We start from the raw sequence: 19,758 nt of genomic DNA, 5'->3' as shown, positions 1-19,758 counted from the left end.
TCTCCAGTGCTGTAGCCCCACAGCATTGTAAGATTAAACATGGCTACTGCATGGAAATATGTATAATGAATGAAGTGCATATACTCTGGGTGGATGATCAATTTTCAAATCCCTAGTTGTAAGTAAGCTGTTGAAACAGAAATGTTAGCTTCATGAGCTTTAATGTGAAGCCTAAGTGATAGCTTAGTGACAGATGCAGAACGAGGGAGATAGTATAATGAATATCCAGTTGCAAACTGACATGTCAGTGGCTTCATTCCCTCTCCTGTCAGATATCTTTCAACTCTGCATATTGTAAATGTACCTATAGTCCTTGGGTAACGGAGATTGATGCCAAGTGTGTTTACAAGGGATAACTCTTCTCCAGGCTAATGAGATCCAAGCAGGTAATTTGCAGCATTTTAGAGAGAGGTGGTCTAAAATGAAAAGAAGATAATTCAATGAAAAGACCATGTTAAACAGGAGGCTTTTCTCATAATGAGGCTTGAAACAGCATCAGACAGGAGGAAGAGGAATATCCTATGTTCTTGTCAGATGCAATGCAGTGCAACTGATTTCCATCAAGTCCTTTCTCTTCATCCTGCACACGTGTACAGAGGCAGATAAACACTCCCCTCCCTTCTGTGAGAGAACATAATTAGCAGGCAACTTGACCTCTTCTAGATTAGGGATAACAATTGCTCAAATGCTCCATTGCAAGCATTTGCCAGTCCCCTAATACATCTCCCTGTCTGAATTTCATAAATCCATTTCTTCCTGCCTTTCTCCCCTATATAGTATTTTTTGGAATGACAACTTGTTTTTTCCTTTATGGGCAGAGGTAGCTCCAGGGGCCTAAAAGAGAAATTGGAGAGCTGCTCCGTCTTTATATATAGGGTGCTGTAGTCAATTTAATCTCATCAAAATCTTGCCAGTAGTAGAATTCATTTTGTTGAGATTTTGCTTGGAGACAAGATGGCAGCACTTTCTCTTTTCCTCAGCTTGGAGCTCAGTCAACTTGTTTTCCTTCCCTTTCTGTATGTATTTATTTTTAATTGAATCTTCCCACTTTGGAGTACGCGAGGTACCTTTTAGCCATGTTTTACAAAGCAGCCAAGAGATTACTTGATGAAAATGTGAGAATTACAGCAAACCTGGATCCTAAATGCACAGAATATTTGGGGGTTCAGCCCAGCATTGTGCTAATAAAATACAAACCCCAAAACTGGTTTCTTTGCTTCATGTTCCTGAATTCCTGCTCTGTCACAGATCTGAAGCTCATGTTTTCCTGACGAGCCTTGCTCATCAGTTTGGCAGTGGCGATGCAGGGGCAGTGGAAGCCCACCCAGACAAGAGGGCAGACAAGCTGCTCTGGGTGCCCTCAGCCCTGCTGGAGTTGGCAGCAGCTCTCAGCGATGGGTGGTAAAAGCCCTCGCCTTTGGTCATCGGCTGGGAGGCAGCGCATGTCTCCTGCACGACAGGAGTGTGGACTGCCTGGCCTCTGCTTGCTCTTGCTGAGAATAACTTAATAGCATTGGCATTTTTCTGTCTGGAATGTTGCTCCAGTTCTGAGTAAGAAGTGGGACAGGGATGTTTCTTTTTTTTTCTGATGACACCATTTATCCCCAGCAGGAAAAGTCTCGTGCTCTCAGCAAAGCTCACGCATTCTTTCAAGAGAACTCCTCCTTCCCTGGTGCTTTGTAGCTGTGTGCTCCTACCACATTGTGTATTTTACACTTGAGGAAAGGTTACAATGAGGTATCGAATCAGGAGTAAGTCCCAGGGTGCCCTGCCCACAGGTCTGTTGCTGTCTGCCTCAGGATGAAAGGTCTTCACACCCCCAGCAGTGTAAGCCTCTGGACAACTCATGGTTTCTGCCTCAAATCCGAGACGTGCAATTCCCTGCCTCCCATTCCTCCCACCTGTGCGCTAAGCCCAAAGAAAGACAAATTGAGAAACAGACTTTGGGTTATGTGCTCTGAAATCCTTAGCACTTCTCCTCCAGAATATCCCCGGTAATCTTGGCTGTATCTAAAGTGGAATAAGACCAGCAAAGCTCAGTGTGTGTTTGTGTGTGTGTGCGCCAGAAGCTGATCAGCTGCAGCGGCTGCTTCTTTGTGTGGGTGTGAGGGTGTGTATGTGTGTTTGTGTGTCTAAGGTTGGGTGCTTAAATGCTTTGTTGCATTATGTTAATTCCTCGGCAATGCAATCAAATTCATGTCGTAATTAAAGCTGTCAGTTGGAAGGCAAGCCAATCGCCAAGAAAACACAGCATAACAAATGAAGTGAAATGATTCTGCGTGTAGCTATACAATGCTTCGCCAGGCATGAAATTAAATAAGTAATTTGATGTTGACATCAGAAATTGAAATGATACCCACTGTTCCTTCATTCAGTCAGACCTGCATAAACAATAGCCAGAACAAATATGTACAACACAGCCTTTCTCCCCACCCAGCTCCCCAAGTAATGCACAATATATATGCAAAATGGGTATAACTGTGCCTTCCAAGACCTCAAGGATGTAATTTTCTTTGGTACACAGTAAACTAATGCTTACATGAGGGTTACTGCATTTTTGCTCCTAGGCCAAAAGTTCTTCTCTTTAAGAAGGAAAAAAAAATTGGAAAAGAGACGAAGGAAAATAACAAAACCAAAATCCTGTTAATTTTAAGCAAGTGGCTTGCATTTTGCTGATGGGCACCTGATGCAGGCTTCTGCTAGTGGTTGTGTGAATATCAAATGGTATATCTAATGTCTAATTTTGCAAAGGGGGAAAGTGAAACCATTACCTCTATTATAGGCACACTTTATATAAGAGATGTAGAACCACCCAGTGCAGGATCACGACTCAGCATGGGCTTGTAAAGATGCTGCATACACAGTATCACATTCACCAGTTGGTACCAAGGCTGGGCACTGGGTAGTAGGATCCTTTCGCTATTGGGAGTTATCAAAAAGGTGAGAAGCTACCTTCTTGCATAGCCCTTGCTTCAGCCTATATGCTCTGTCAACACACAGTTCACAACACAGCTAACTTAGTCATTCATGCATGTGCAATGCAGTCTTTTGTAGCTACTTAAAGTAAAAAGAGTATGCAAACTGTACTATCCATATGCAGCATGCAATTTGTGAAGGGCTGTGTTTCCATCAAGCAAAGTCAAACTCCCTGAAAATGCACAAAACTACTTCTTTTCAGCCAAAGTCATTTGACTGCTATGTTTCAACTGTCCTCTCATAGCCATTGCAGCATTGCTTTTGAAGGAATGGAAATATTCAGTGGGAAACTTTTTTTTTTTTTGCTTTTTTTGTTTGTTTGTTTTGTTTTAATATTTAATCCTTCCAAAGCTTGGAATAAAAAGCAGACAAAAACTACACACAGATGCAGAATGCAAACTTTGGAGCTTTCAGCCTTTACCGTAAGTTTTAAAAGTTGTGAGTAAAGAGTGGGACTTGATCGGGATCCATACAATCCTCTCAACCTGGTGTTGCAGGCATCGGGGGCTCATGAAACACCGTACGTGGCCCATGAGGGGCACTTTCTAGCCATGTGACGACTGAGGCTGTGGTGGTCACCTGGCTGTTCCCAGCTGCACGCTGATGATGATGAGGAGGAGCTTCTGGGGACATTGTCAGTGGGACCAGGCGCATCTTGCTGCCAGTGCTGTTGGCAGAGGGAGCTGGAGGCCCCAGAGGGGCAGGAGTGGGGCCAGAAGGACTCAGAACTCCAGTTGTCTGTACAGCTCCCCTTGTGCTCCTGCAACCAAAGCTGTGAACTGCAGGTCTTGAGTCCTTCTGGGATGCAGAGTATGGGATAGAGTATGGGGCAGGAACCACATACATTCCAAATTTCCATAGCAGTTTTGTTTGTTCATATAAGCTGTCCCAGCAGTTTGTTGATACTATGATGTTGGGACCCTTAAGACTTCCAAGATGATTTCCTCTTACTAAGTCTTTAATTTTTAATGGCTTAAAGCAGAAGGCCTTTCCCCATACGTACATAACCTTTCTAAACCTCTCTTTTTAGTAGTGCTTTGGTGAACACACAGTAATATTCTGATTATTTGCAATGAATATGGCTGTTAATTTTAAATTTCTTGGCACCATCTACTTCTGCTACACAGAATTCAGTAAAAAGAAAGAGTAAGCCCCTTTGGGGGGCTTATTTTCTTTTGTGTCAGTGCTTCACTCAGTGCTCAGAAGTAGAGAGAATGTACTGCTGGGGCTCCCTGCAATAGTGTGCCGGTTGGGCATCTTCCAGCAGCTTGCCAAGGCTGGTTGGGGCCCCTGTGTGGCTCCTGGTACTCACAGAGCTCTGTTGGTACTGAAAGCATGGCCGTGGTAAGGAACTGACACACAAATGGAGCTGTAGGGGTTAAAGGCTGGTCATCTGGGCTTCCCACTGCTCACCCGAGAATTATCCCCTGCATTCTGCTTCCTCGTCCATTGACTGGCCTGGCTTGAAGTGTTTCAAGTGCTAGGGCCATAGCACCGGGAGCTGTTCGCCCTTTAATGTAACAGCCAGTGACCTGGATTAGGTCTGAGATGTTTAGGTCTCTCACCGTGGCTCTCAGAGAACCTGCTGCGTAATCCCCATTGCTTAGATGAAAAACTAATGAAACAAAACCCTTTATCTCCTTAATTCCTGTGAATGTGGAGGTTGTGATCATGTCCCACTTAAAATGAAAATCATGTCCCACTTAAAATGAATAGCGTGTCCCACTTAAAATGAATAGCATGATGCGTATTTTTTTAAGCATTTAAACCTTTTGATTATTTTCTAAGGTTGCAATATTAGTTTAATTATTTTTATGGTTTTGAGTTTTGAAATCTTTTTCACACTGTAGGTTTTTGTTTGTTTGTTTGTTTGTTTTTCTTTTATATCTAAATCCTTGGTTTGTCAAACAATGTGGACATCCAAATGGGAAATCGTAGTGACTGTGTTCTCCAGGAAATGGTACATTGACTGAAGCGGCTTCTCTGTGCCCACGCGTTCTTTACATTTCAGACTACTAATTATGTTTACAAAATGTCTCATTTTAGAAAAGCACTATGTGTGTACTAACCAGGGCCTTTCGGGAATAAATTGGCAAACAGGTCATACACTGAAAAAGTCATCCAAACCCACCGGGCTTTTTGTTTTGAAGTCAGTCTATGTTTTTTTTCTTTTCCCCCTCCCGCCTGCCCCTTTGTGGCCACAAAGCTGAGTAGCTGGAGTCCAGGGCATTGAATGTCAGCATGTCAGGGAGGCTGGTTGATGAGTGTCTGTTTAGTCTCAGTGCAGGGCGAAATGCCATCATTAATTCATTACCCAGCTGCCTGTCAAATAAATTGGCAATTACGTCCACCGCAGAAGCTTGGAATTCAGTAAATAGCACGTTACCATCTCAGAGTCGTTGAGAGATGTAAAGGGAAAAATTAAGCAACGCGGTGTTTGTTTCAGTAGCAGATGACAAGGGGCAGCACATTGGTACTGTGATGTAGTGATGAAAAGCTTGGAAGGGGCTGGTAATGAGCTATGTGGATTGGAACGTGTTAAAAACCATCACTGATTTTCCACTTTGTCTTTGTGTTTTATTGCAGAGCTCAGCTCCTTCCAGCTTGGGAACAGGCTACTTTGTAAGTGTATCTCAACTTTAACACGTGTCTCTGAACAGCATAGCATTATTTCTGAAACGAAAGTGCCTTATTATATGGAAACAAGCATAAATAACCAATCTCTGTCTGCCCAATAGGTTAACTTATCTTTTTCTATGTCTTCCTCCATGAATACATTGTAAGTAATGCTGCAGACATGGTGATCAGTGTTTTCCTGAACTAATCAGGTGTTATTAGTTACTACATAAATTCCAACAGATTTTAATTTACACAATTATAGCAAATAAAATGAACCTTGGTCTTATCAGCTCTCTAATCTGAGATGGTAGGATCTTGATTTCCCTTTATACCAATTCTCATGGATTCATAAACTTTAAAAAGCCCAATATGGCAGTCTTGTCTTATCTCCCTTGTACCACAGTCCAGAGAACACGACACAGTGATTCCTACCTGTTGGTTAAAAGTCCCGTGCATCATCACAGGTGATCTAGGAATACACAGCTGTAGTTGTATTTATGCTAGATTCACATTTTACGTGGTGAGAATGGGATTGGTCCCTAACTGGATTAATAATTGATCTGTCTGTCTTTTTTGTTGTTGTTATTTATTTGCATGTCCTTTTATTGATTAACAGTTTGTATTTATATGTTTCTATGTGTTTATTCTCACATTTATCAATATGCATTCTACTTGCAGATAATTTTGTGAGTAAGAAATATTTTGCAGTCAATCTAGTGCACTCCTTATTTTCCTCCAAGATTTGTATTTAAAATGCTCATACTCCCTGAAACTTGTAACTTACACTGTGTTCTCCAAGCATGTCTTTTCTGCCTCCATAATATCTGTAGGAGAAACAGATTTTATATGTCCAAAAACAGGTGAGTAAAATGCAGCAAGACTTTTTCTGTAGCATTGTTCTGTATAGTTAATAGTATAATCAAAGACTGCTTTTATCTTTTCATCAAACTCTGGGGAAAAGAAAACTATGTAGTATTCAATTACATGATGAAAAAACTTTGTTGCTCTCTTGTCAGATTCCCAGAACATAATTGTCTTCTGTTAGTACATGGTGAAGTTTAGTCTTTTTTCAGAGGTCTGTGATCCTATAAGAAAGATATGGGATTAAACTGAGTAATGTGTGACCTCACATGAAAAGTGTAAAATGCAAGCACAGAAATTGCTTAATACGTGGAGAAATGCCATGTCCTGCTGGATTTACCCTGGACTTCAGCACAGACTATATATTCCTTCTCCTGCCAGTGGTAAGGTGTGAAGAGAGCATTACTGAGTGGAAAAGACGTGTTAGTTTTTCTAATTAGACCAAAGCCCATAGCAGTGTAAGGTAAGGTAAGCTGTGAAACAGGAAAAAAATGGTTTATTTTTTGTCAGCGCTTTCCCTGTTTTGTGTTGTGCCTATTTTTAAGAGGAAGGGTAGGAAGGGAAGAATATCAAATGGCTCAACATGTATCTTGCATTAAGATTAAAACTCTGTACTTAAGAGCAAATTGCTTTCCTTTGTCTGGGCGCTTGAAATTCAAATCATATGAACATATACAGAGATGCTCTGGAATGGGACAAATATAATATGGGATGAAAGGCTTTAACGTATATAAATAAATCTTTTTCTCCTTATAGTGGGAGCTGAATATGCATGTTTTAAAAACAATGTTTAGATTCATATTTAGGAAGCAGAGGTAACAGAAGAAAAGCCATCTGCTGTTCCTTGCACCATACTGTCTGTGGGTTGGTCCAGTAAAGTGAAAATCTGGAAGGTGTCAACATCCCCTATGCTCCAGCAAAAAGCTTGAAAGTTTCCAATTCCTACCAAGTTAGGAGTTTAGTAACAAGAAGAAGTTTAACATCTTCTTGTGCCAATATATTGGCACTTAAATTATCCTGATTTGGATCTGAGTAGGTGGGGGAGACGTCCCTTATTAGGTTCCATTAATGCAATACAGTTTCTTATGTATAGTCACTGGAAGAGGATTTCTTTAACTTCCTTTTTCCTTCTTCACTAATAGCCTGGTAATCAAAAAAGTCCTTCAGTAAAGCCACTTTTACACGTACCCAGTTTTGGATAAAACTTGAGGGGTTTTTCCTTCCTCTTCTTATTCTGAAAAGTTGTTTTTAGTATTATCTTGCTTATTGTTTTAAAAAAGTCCATACCCTTATTAACTTACATGGGACAAATAAAACCCAGATGTGTTTTGTGGTACCAGACAATGAGAAAAATGCTTCAGAATGATCCACTTAGCATGTGTTTCTGATAAAAGTAATTATTGTATTATCAAAGTGCAAAAGAATATGCGCTTGAATTGCCTTTTTGTCAAAGCTTTCAACTAGAGAAGACTGTTAGTTTTAGTGTTTAGTGTTAACCCAGAACATCAAAACAAGGGCCATTGGTTTCAAATGAAACAACAATAGTTTTTAGCTAAATAGACAACAATAAATCTTTTGCCTGTGGAAATTACCAATCAATATATGTTGTACTTTGGACTACAGAATATCGCATACTGCAGCGCACCACAGCAAACACAGGCAGCCAGGTAAGTTAAAATGGACTGGTACCAGATTCACTGTCCAAGCACATCTACTACAGCAAGCAGAAACACAGGTAGAGGCAGGTTTTATTCTGAAATGAATGAATACTGAAGTATGAATAGTAGCCAATATTTGCTGTTTAAATCTAAGAATTAATGGAATCTTTTCCTTCTGTCTAGATCTGTACTTTAATCATCAGGGTTCATTACTACTTTTACCCTTCTCAGTCTCCCTTCTACAGGAGCATTAGCTTCTTGATAGAAGTACCTCTCCACCAGCACGTGCCTTTATGTTCTCTGCTGGGGAAAATCATCTTTTCTGAAAAGAGAGTACTCTGTAATTACTACTTAGGGAAGCAGACTGAGATGATATATTTATCATGAAACCTATCGCCAGTGTTGGCGGCAGAAGCAAATGTGTCTTGTATTAATGAAGTATTGCTATCTTTTCTGTCATTTGTTTCTTTTTTAAAGCTTGAATGAACCAGGAGTTGTACTTCTCTATTAGTTGCTCATTGACTTTGGAGTAGTAAGTATCCTTCATGTCAAATTTGTCCTGTTGCTTTGCAGCATTATTAGAAAAACAGCGGCTTTACATGGAAATTTTTGCACGAGGAATAAGAATTGTTTATATGAAACAAAAACGTGAACTAGTCACAACAATAAGATGTGAAGCTTCAGAGCTAGTTCATTTTTTTATTGGAGGGGAGAGGGGAGGCGGAATGCTTAAATCTAATACTTGAATTTGCTGATTTTGCTTTCATTCATGTAAGCAGGACTTACCTTAGTGTAATTACAGTAGGAGAGATGTAATTGGTGAGCAACCAACAGTGTATCTACCCTGTTCTGTACCTCATCATTTGTACTGTGGGCAGAAAGGGGAAAACATGTTCACTGGGGGACACTGGCTTTTCTCCCCCAGTATTTGGTAAGAATGAAGGGCTTGTACATTTAGAGCATGTTACCTAGCATGTACAAAATGCAAATAATTCTTGTCAGACTTGGAGTCTCCTTTACGGACTGCTTATGCGAGGCACTAGGGTTTGATGGAGAGTCATGTGCCTGCGGTGTGTGTGGATGCAGGCAGTGCATGGCACAGCAAAGCAAAAATTATTTTTGGATCCTTTCATTTTATAGAGAGCCTCCTGAGACCACTGAGTGTTTAAGGAAATGTTTATAAACCTGACGCTTCCCAGTAATACAAAATCATTTTTCTATTATCTGTATGATTGTTCTATCTTAAAAATTCATTATGCACTTCCAGTAGCAGTGAGGAAGGCTAAAATCTTACCTAGTGTTATGCTGTCACTAGGTAAGTTTTTGAATTGGGAAGATGGAGACTGGATTCTTATGTTTGTGTTTCCTCTGTGTTAGCTTCGTGAAAAATAAACATTAGAGGAAAAAGTTGCATGCTCTGGGGAGGGCATTCACGCTGCCAGCTTTGACAATCTACCTTCACTCTGCAGTCAATAGGGAGTGTTGGGAATCTCCATTAAGTGTTTCAGCCTAACTGGTAGGATCAGAACTGCCATTGATTAAACAGGCTTTCTAATTAGGTGCTTTCAGCAAAGTGGGACATGTGTGAGTAACCACTGAATGAGTGCTAATGATGCAAAGTTGTTGAGGACTTGTAAGTACCTCTCCATGTTTTCTTTAGTTAGGAGCAACCTATCTTCCACTTCATTCACAAGTGTTAAAATGTTCAGTAGATTTTGTTGAAAAGCCATTTTCACTGTTGCTGGAATCTGTTTCACCTGACTTGCCACTCATTGTCAGAGTGGACACTTTCCTGTCCTTTTTACGTGTTATTAAATCAATAGCGAGGAAAGAACAGACAAAGTTGAAAGTCAGACCTAATATTCTAAGCCTTTTGCACTGGTCTGACGTTGTTTCCTGTGGTCCAGTTTATGATTGCTGCATGTAAAAATAAAGCATTTGGACATGCTGTTAATATTGGTGTGCCCTAAAAATTATAACTGTATACTTCCTGGAACATCTCCCAGTTGTCTTTGTTTTTTTGCATTGAAAATTATCATTGTCTATCATCAAAGGTAGATCAGGTACATTACAGCTCATTAAGAAGTCACATAAGTTAATTAGAACGTATTTAGAAAAAAACTTTCTAGCTTTAAAAAGTTACTTGAACTTAATTTATTTGAATTTTTAATATTGTTTAGCCGTCTATGATTTTTTAAAGGTTGAGAGAGGTGTTTTAGAATGCAATTGGAGTTTGAGTAATAGTTAAAAGCTTTTTGTTTATCTGACTATGGAAATTGTTTTTTGCTAGTTTTCTTTCTGTATCTCCCACCCAGCCCAACTCACATTAAAGAAAGAACAGAAATCAAAACTGAAGTAACTTTGCGTTTTATTTTTAAATGACAAATCCATCTTCCAAGATAGTTAGGTTCATTTTTAGTTCCTGGCAACGTGTTTCTGTTTCTTGGATTGGTCTGCTTCTCACATCTTTGTGGCAGTTTCTGAAGGTTTTGTGGTTTCATTCAGTTGGTTGGTTGAGGGGGTGGGGAGGGGAATGGTGATTAGCAGTTTCCCTCCCCAAAAAAAGCACAGAGTTTGTGGATTTTCAAAATGGGTTAGAATTTGGTAATAAGCTGGTGACAGAAACAAGTCTGGGAGGTTGGAAGCAAGACGGATGCTCCGGTGACACTTTTTTTACCAAATAATGGTCTTACTCCTCCTTAAAAATAAGGAATAAAAAATAAAAATATGATTTGCACATGGGCTGGTGACTCAGACAAACATAAACTGTGAGCATATTCCCAAAGGCTCTAGTTAATCAATTGCGCTATCCGATTTGGCCCTGAGTGGGTTCAGTTCAGCAGATGTCTGCGAAGTTACAGCACGCCGCTGGGACGCTGCATTGTGCAGTGTTGCGTTGTGTTACTCGGAGCTCTAAAAACTCATCCCAAGGCGAGTAAGTGGAGCACCAGCAGTATGAGGATAGGGACGATGGGGAACAAGTATTTGGCCTAGATAAGGCCAGCTATTTCACAGTACAGTAGGACTGATTTTCACCTAAGACATAGCCTACAGAAGAAACACAGAATGTTGTACCAGCACATGCTCTGGGCTCTCATTCTCAAATGCAGCCCTTAAACCAGTGGATTTCCTTCGTTGCCTGGTCTATATGCCCTGGCAGCAATGCTAAGTAGAATCTCTACCAGTGTTCTGGTTTCTAGAAGTGGTAGAATTGGTGGTGATGTTGACTCTTTTCAGGTAGGAGTGTGTTGAAAGACTCAACATTAGATTACAGTAAGACCCATTAGTTTCCACAGGAGAGGAGCAAGCAGCTCAGATAAAAAGCATCATGTGGAATAGATTGAAAAAATCAGCTGGCTGTTGTGGTATAGGATATAATAATTTGCTATTTCATGTACTCAGTAATGTTGCTAAATAAAAGTGTTTTTTTTCATGTAGGTTAAGTTACTTGGTTACCTTTAGTGCTTGATTTTAGAAGGCAAACATTTAAATGTATTTTGCTTATGTAAAAGTGTTTATACCTCCTAAATACTGTGAGATCTACAAAAGTACTACAACACCAGGCTGTTTGGATGCACCACACTTAATAAACTGTCATGTCCTCTGTGAATTCAGTTGAAAAGACAATCCTTGTTATCCTGCATTTGGCACTATAAATCATTGTTAACAAATCCTAATTTGCTTAGTAGGGTAATGAATGATCTCCAATTTTCTCACTGTAATTAGTTTTACCAACTATTATTGCAGAGGTTATGCTGAAATCCATTTTAGCTTCGCTCTAAAAATCTCCGTGTGCTTGTGCTTTGGAGGAAGGAAGCTGACAACAGAAGAATCTTCAGACAGTCAATTCAGGAAAGGTAGACAAGGTTCCCGGTACAAATCTCTCTGTGGGTGATCATTACCTACATGTATTAGTACTTGCAGACCTCAGCAGAGCAGTGAGACCAGGAAACCCAGGTGTTTCTTTATCTGAAATATGTTAGGTGTTGTCTTTTGTGTCCAGGAGCCATTGAAAATGCTGCTGTAAGGGAGACATCATCATTGCCAAATAAAAACATTGCTTTTAATAAAACCTACCCCAGGTCTATTAATTTTAGCATTTATAAAATGTAGTGTTGTTCCTAGGGACAACTGAGACTCATTAAGGAGTTTACTAACAGTATGACCACCAAAGCAAAAAGAACAGCAAAAGCAGGCATATGTGCATTTCCAGCAACCCGCTAATCATGATGAGAGTAGCTGGAGCATAACAACTGTTTTTGGAGAACAAAACTCTGTATTTTTCTAGAGGTTAAAAGAAACATGTGATTAAGTCAGTGTTTGAGGATTGTTTGGGCAAGCAAAATAAGTTGCCTGGGCTGGAATTTAGTCAAGACAGGTCTCTACTCAGATCTGTTCTGAACATAGATGTTGGTCTGAGTTATTTTTGCAGGCCTTCTGAGTAGTATCTCCTTGGACACTTTAGAAACCTGCCCTAATGCATGCTCGTGCTATTTGAATATGATGTTTTGCATTTACAAATGTTAATCCTTACAGTTCTTTGAGTTGGGTGAACTGATGTTGTCCAAATCCAAAACAAAAGGGGAAATTAAGCTACAGGAGTAGTTTCTTACCCAGCTAAGAAGAACTGAGAGATTTTTGATCTTTCAGATTTACTGTCTCATTGCTGAATGACTGATTTTCATTCTCAGGGCAATGCAATGATTAATTCCTTTAGGACAGACTCCCAGATAATTTTGGAGATTCAGGAGATGATGACCCCAAGGAGATATTAGTTCCAATAGAGTAATGCTGACCTAAAGTGTGCTTCTTGGCTGTCCTGAGTGGCCTTCCTCCTTGCCCATTCCTGCTTTAGTTGTTAGAATTTAGCTGTTTTGTTTTGTTTTGTTTTGTACAACTAAATCTTTCCTATTTGTGTAATACCTTTGTCTCAGTGGTGCCCTTTTGTATGTAGTTCCTGTGGGTTTTTTTGTGGCATGGTGTTACATGTAGTGCTTTCCTGTTTCTTCACCAAACACTTTGGACTTTTTAGCCCTTTTTCCTTCTGCTTCTTCGTATGGTTCACCACTTACCTCATTGGAGTCCAGTCATTTGCCTGAGAATAACAAATGTGATGAATGGAGGTGGCTTAGGGAAAGGAAGGAAGTAAGAAAAGAAGGAAATTAGGAAATTTATGTATTTGAAGAGGTGATCTGAAAATCTGCATTATTTGCCAGAAGAGACTCTAACTTTTGTCAGCAGCAGAATAGAGATGAGCGTTGCAAGTAGTTGGCAAGAAGCATCATTTGCAGTTCAAAAACCTTGGAGCATATTCAGTATGTATTTTTGTTGACACTTCAGATGAACTACATTTTAGACAATATTCAACAAAAATCAATTTATAAAGTTCACATCATGATCCCTTATAAGCAATTTTTTATTTTTTAATTTCCACTTCTGAAGATTATAAGAACTATATAAGGAGCAGAAAGACTAAGAATTGCTGTCAGTCAAGATTTGGTCTCTAATGCCCCATGGTACATGTAGCTCATCTTTATTACTTTTTGCCATTGGCCTAGAGTAAGTATATTTTTTAATCATCATCTCTTGCAAAACAAAAGAACTGTTATTTTGTGTTCTCCCTCTTTCTTTTTCCCATAACATGTGACACAAATTGCAAATGTGAACCTGAATAATAAAGAATTGCTACACTGATTGCTAAACATGCATTATGGTGCTTTTAAACTCATTTCAGGTCATCGTACTGCAAATTAGTTTGATTGCAAGCAGTTAAGCTGTCATATACAAAGCCTCCATCTTACAAGGGTCTCAGTTTCATATCATTAAGGAGAATGCTCAATAGCATTGAAGGAATGCATTGTATATTTAATATTTTTGGAGGAATGATAGTGTTGGGTCTCTAGAGGGGATTCTATATTGTTTCATGAGAAGGAAAGAGGTATATATCCCATGAGTGTAGGGTGCTTCATTGATAGACTTGGTTTGGTAGCTTTTGAACAGCTTGTGTAGATGCTGTTGTCCAGGTTCTGCACAAAACAAGAGCCAGTTTGCTCATTAACTGAAGATATGAGAGTCTTGCTGGAATTGTTTTTGTAATGCAAGTAGAAAGAGCAACACTGGACTGTTTATGATGCATATTATCTGCTGATGTTACTGTTTGTGGTGAAATTTTAGTTAAGAAAATACAAAATGCATATTTTATCTCATGTTCATTTAAGAAAAATGGAAGAATTATGGAAGATTTTGCAAGATTTCTGCATTACCTAACTAGAGAATTTATAAAATAATACACTCTTGTAAACAGATCATGGCAAAAATAATGCAATAAAAAACGATTTAAAATGACAAAATCTGGTGACTTCCCTGAAAAGTGGGTTTGGGTCAGTGCTGTGCTGGGGACACCAAAATGTTGAGTGCTGTGCTGAGATGGCATCAAGAGCTGCTGCTGAGCACAGGAGCTGTGTGCTGTTTGTGTCTGCTTCGCAGAGGTGAAACACAAAGCTGCTGTGCAAACTTGGTGACCTCAGAAATCAACACTACTGTCGTGTGGCTAACTGGAAAGATTACTCTGGAGAAAGACAGTGCAAAAGCCCCTAAGAAAGTAGGTCTATATATATATGGCTGGATTAATGATGAGGAGAAGCCACGTGATGGTATTATTGTGATGCAAACTTAATGAATCTTTTCATTTTGCCATTTTCTGAAAAGATACTCTCTCTCCCTATTTCTTGTATTTTGGAAAAGCACATTTACCAATTCAGGCTACACCTTACAATTTTACCTTTTAAACAACAGATTATTTTTTTCTTCCTGTTAAACTTAGAAGAAATTAAATGCTCATATAGCGTAAGTAGGGAAATCACTGCCCTACTACTGCATGCGCTCAGTTCTGAAACTTATCCAAAGTAAGAATCGTTCCTATGTGAGTGCCTAGTGTTATGGTGAATATTAGTATATTCTTCTTTCGAGTCACTTGGAGGGATGGTAGGATGGTACCTGAAGCAGAGAACACATCTCCTGATTGCAAGAATTTAAGGCTAAATTTCCCAGAATAGAGTCCAATCCTCTTTCTCAGCCTTTTATGTCAGAACTCAAAATTGCTGTCTGATAAAATGTAGGACACCAGATTGAATTACTTCATTGAACCACTGCTGTCCCCTGTTAATGGTAATTGCACGGATATAGCGGTCTTTCTTGGCAACATCTCAGATATTTACCTCCCACTGTTTTTCAATTCAAACCTTTGATGAAAATATTCCCAGTACTTCTTTAAAGCAGACACCCAACTGTCTTTCTTGACAAAGGCAAGGTCTTTAAATCAGATCCTGACAATTTGTGACACAGCAGTCTATCTAAATCACCTTTTACCTATGTCACTGTGTCATTTCCTGAAAAAAAAGTGTCCATCAGAGAAAGGTTGCTGAAGGCTTGGTGCTCGGAGAGTCTGTGTGTGTGGCAGAGGGGAGCTGGAAGATTTGTGTGTTTGTTTCGGTGGAAGTAATTAGATGAAGGCTTGTAAAGTTGCGATGCATGCCGTAATGGTTCGTTATAAATATTTTGAGGTGCTTTGTCTATACAAAAACATTATCAGACCATTAGGAAGTGAAGGTCTTTGACAGCTTTTTCTTTAATAATGGCAAATCTGTTTTTTAAAAAAATCATACCAATTGCTTTATTCTTCACTACACCTGAGGGTTAATGTGCATTCAGCCAAAGGAGCTTATTCACCTCCCAAAATCTCATCTCATCTCACTTGATGTTCTGAACTCTCCCTCTCTCAGAGAGATGTGGGTGCCACATCCACCATTCATTATAGCAAATGCTATTGTTCCAAATCATCTTGCATCATGTTGAGTACTCCTTCGACTCGTGCAGTCAGATCAGTGCAGCTTTCACTACCAAGCTTGCTGTCTAGCTTTGCTGGAAGATGGCAACTGTTCACTGCAGAGCTGGAGGGTTTTCCAAGAGATCTCTTTGCATTACTGGATAGGCTTTAAGTACAAACTCATGGTTGGCATATAAAAGCTGCAGTTGGCCATATTATGTAGCATCGCTGTAGAATTACTAGGAAAAAAATGTGATAGTCACTTGCTTGTGAATGAGGATAAAGTAATTTATGTATTTTGAGTGCTTCAGCTGTTTATGCAGTGGCCTGTAGAACAGTACTCTTCAGCACAGAGATGTGCATTTGTGTAGTGGGTTTGTGGTAGATTGTGAAGAATTCTAGCTATTACGGTAATAGAACTTTTTAATAGTGTTGACTGTTTCGCCCACCTTTGCAGATGAAAAGAGATTGTTGTTAAACAGCAGAATAGACATCAGCTATAATAAAAGATCATGAGCTAACTTCATTAGCAAAGTGCTAACCTTTGCCAGGGAGGATGTGTCTGGCAGAGATGGTGATGAAAGACAAGCTTGGAGGGAAAAAACGACTACTCTGCCCTGCATGTGTGTGCCAAGCTGGTTCAGAGAGTGCAGTTCATGTTTGGAGTGGCATCGCTATAGCACATGATGACACTGTGCCATTTGGAAGCGAAAGAAGCCTTTCCAATGAAGGGCTGGATTGTTGGGCATGTCAATGAATGCAAGAGGAATATGGTGCAGTTTCAAGGAATCATTCTTAAAGGCAGATGGAAGGGTTTTCATGCTGCACAGTTGAAAGAAGAGGTAGGAAGAAAAGAGAGGGGTTTAAGATTTTTAGAACACTTCAGAAATTTCCCTAGAAGAGACGCTCTTGGAAATTCCACTTCTGTCTGCTGTGTTTTGTGCACAGAAGAAAAATGCAGAAGAAAATTACCACTTCTTCTTGCACTCCCATGCTTATCTTTTTGTTTCTCAGATGGCTTCTGAAGATGGAAATCACTAAATTCAGACAAACAGTTTAATGGAACTACCACACCTTAAGGTATCCAGATTCCACTTTTTTTTCTATAATGAAATACATCATTAGAGGTATTAATTGAAGTTATTTGTACTACTGTGCTTTCACACAGCATAGTATAGCACTAACTCCAGAAATTTTTGAACTGCAGCCCCCTGTATTTCTGTACAGATGTGCATGCACATAAGCTGGAAAACTGGCAGCACAGACTCTGGGAGAAGGAATTTGTTTTGGGGCTCTCTGAAAGGCTCCGATGCTAGCTAGTCCATCTGCAGAGAGATCACTTACACCTGCTGATAAGCCACCCTCTTCTTCTCTCTTCCTGCCTCCCCCGCAATAGCAACATCTGGCTCACAGGATTGTTTCCACCTTGAAGTGGCAGCTGTGTCAGAGGCGATGTGCTTTTACAGCAGAGAACTGAAAAGCACAAGAAAACCTGAACCCCTTGCTGGCAAATCCAAGCAGACACCTTCTGAAAGCACTGTGTCTTCTGCTGTCTGCTTAGAGCTGCCAGCTTGGAAGAGCCAGCCGTGAAACCTGGGATGCAGTTAAACACCACCAAGGACTTGTTTGCTCCCTCCCCATTCCCCGTTCCCCACTGAACACAAACTGTGAGAAGTCCAAGAACTGCTGTGATGCCAACAAGAGCAAAATTACTTGCAGCTGGTGAATGCCACCTGCTCCTGCCGAACTTCAGCCAAAACAGTTTCCTCCCTGGAGTGCCCTGGAGTGGGGAATCCAAAAGCTGTTCAGAACAGGGTGATATTTAGTGTAGATGGGGAAGGACATTGCAATTCTTGCTTGAGAGCTGAGCTTGTTATGCAGGAGGTCTCTCTGATGGATCTCTCTCCTTGCCTTTCCAAACTCCTCCTCATTTTTCCAGTATGCTACTTATGAATATTAATTCAGCCCTCTCTTCCTTCATATGCCATGCTTTTCCCCATCTAAGTGGATGCAAATTTAATGTGGTTTTAATATATATATACATATATATATATATATATATAAAAAACCTGCAGATGATGTCAACAGCAAAATGTCTTCCTTGAAGGCCCTCTGAGGTAGTCACACAACACACCTGATGACATTGTTTTCTTCTATGGTAGAAGCACTTCTTGACCCTGACAAAAGAAAAGAAACTCAGTCTCTGTTCATGTCCCTACCTTGTGATTCCCAGTGATTCTTATTCCTCATTCATTCCTAGCATCATTTGTTTGCCCAGTGTATCCCAGTAATTTGCAGATTATTGTTATTATTTGTCTACTGAGTATATACTGTTTACTTCAGTTACCTGTGGTATAGAAACAGTAAATAGAAGGACAACATCATTATGAATTAGTATCAAGAGTCCATTTAGCAGCCTTGTTCTTTCTTACAGACTGTTTCACGGGTTCACAGAACTTTCTTCCAACTGAATCAGTAGACTTTTTATTGTATTTCACTAGAAAACCATCAATGTCCAAATGTCTACGTTCATTTATTTAAAGGACGGTTTTGGAGAATGCTGTTGTTGCGTTGACCTGGTAACAGTTTTATCAGTTCTGCGTCAGCCTTTAGGCGTAAGGAACTCAGTGAGATTGGCTTATACAACAGGCACTTGCTTAAGTACCTTTCAGAGCAAAAACCTAAGTTCATTAATTTTGTTGGTTGCGTAGTCATTAGTCGTTGCTTCTTGCTTTCAGTTTTATTGTTCAGTTCCCTGTGTTTTTCTTCCTCCCTCTGCTTTGCTATCACTGTCTAGTTTTTATAAACCCACTGCAAATTTGCTCTTCATTCATTTCTGAGCTCAATCATGAAGTTCTTTTTCTTGCCTGGCTTCAGTCTAAATGCCTGACGTGATAATAACTAAGTCCTCTTTACCTGAAGGTAGGTTTGAACTTCATTCCTGCCGTGACTTTTAAAAAGATAAAGAAAGCTTCAGACAGCACATGGGATAGCTATGATGCTCATGCTGTCATCAGCTCACTTGTATGTGTAATTTTGAATACAAAATTAATCATGGTATTCTTTTAGTATTGGTAGCCTTGTTCTCTAAAGTTTCTAGGTTCTCTCCAGGAACCTTTGTGAATGGGGTCCTCTGCCTGATGTCACTATGAATATGTATGTGAACAATTGAAAGTCGGGTTTTTTTGAGAAGTGGTGATCTCCAGAACTTCCACTGCTGCCCTGTTCTGTTCCTCTCAGCTTTCTCTCCCTCATTCCACATTGCTTGGAAATACATGCTTCTGATAGAGGATACCTCTTTGGAGGAACGAATCATTTCCTTTCTGTGCATACCCCAGAGGAACATGAAATGCCCATTCCCTATTTAAAGGACAATTGTGCTGCCTAAAAGCACACAGAAAGATAGCATGGTAAAAATAGGTCACAACCATTATCTAGAGGTCATTGCATCAAAACTCCCTTTTGCAGTTTTCCCTTAAAAACAGCTTCCCTGATGTCTATTTCTCTGCTATGCTTCTGTGTTCATGCTTTCTGCCATACTTGGGGCCTGAACCAGGGATGTGGCTTTCCCGTCTTTTTCTTTTCAATTTGCATGTCAGCTGACTGTGTTCATATAGCTGTAAAAGCCATAAAATATTTCATCCATTGACTGCTGCATCTAAAACATGTTAAATTAGTGTTTATTTAACTTTTTACTGCTGACTTACAAAATTACTTTTAGTCTGGTACAGATATATAACTTTTTATTATTAATTTATTGCCATACTATGCTTTGATTGCTTTTTTGCAGTGGTATCAAATTGTGTGCTATTTCAATAT

At 39.7% G+C, this 19,758-nt stretch overlaps 1 protein-coding gene across 1 annotated transcript in view; it reads left to right on the top strand.

The window, feature by feature from the left end:
* Positions 1-19,758, top strand: part of LOC311217673 (autism susceptibility gene 2 protein-like) — a gene marked incomplete at both ends in the record, with an annotated part of 663,617 nt that overhangs the window by 338,076 nt on the left and 305,783 nt on the right. The window contains one exon of the mRNA XM_084299926.1: positions 5,563-5,598. Coding sequence (XP_084156052.1) covers positions 5,563-5,598 — 36 coding nt within the window. The remainder of the gene's footprint in view (positions 1-5,562; positions 5,599-19,758) is intronic.

The sequence above is a fragment of the Netta rufina genome (assembly GCF_964035555.1).
Source record: "Netta rufina genome assembly, chromosome: 21".
In the NCBI taxonomy this organism is placed as follows: Eukaryota; Metazoa; Chordata; class Aves; order Anseriformes; family Anatidae; genus Netta; species Netta rufina.
Note: the sequence above shows the minus strand (reverse complement) of the source record. Positions and strands in the feature narration are given on the sequence as shown.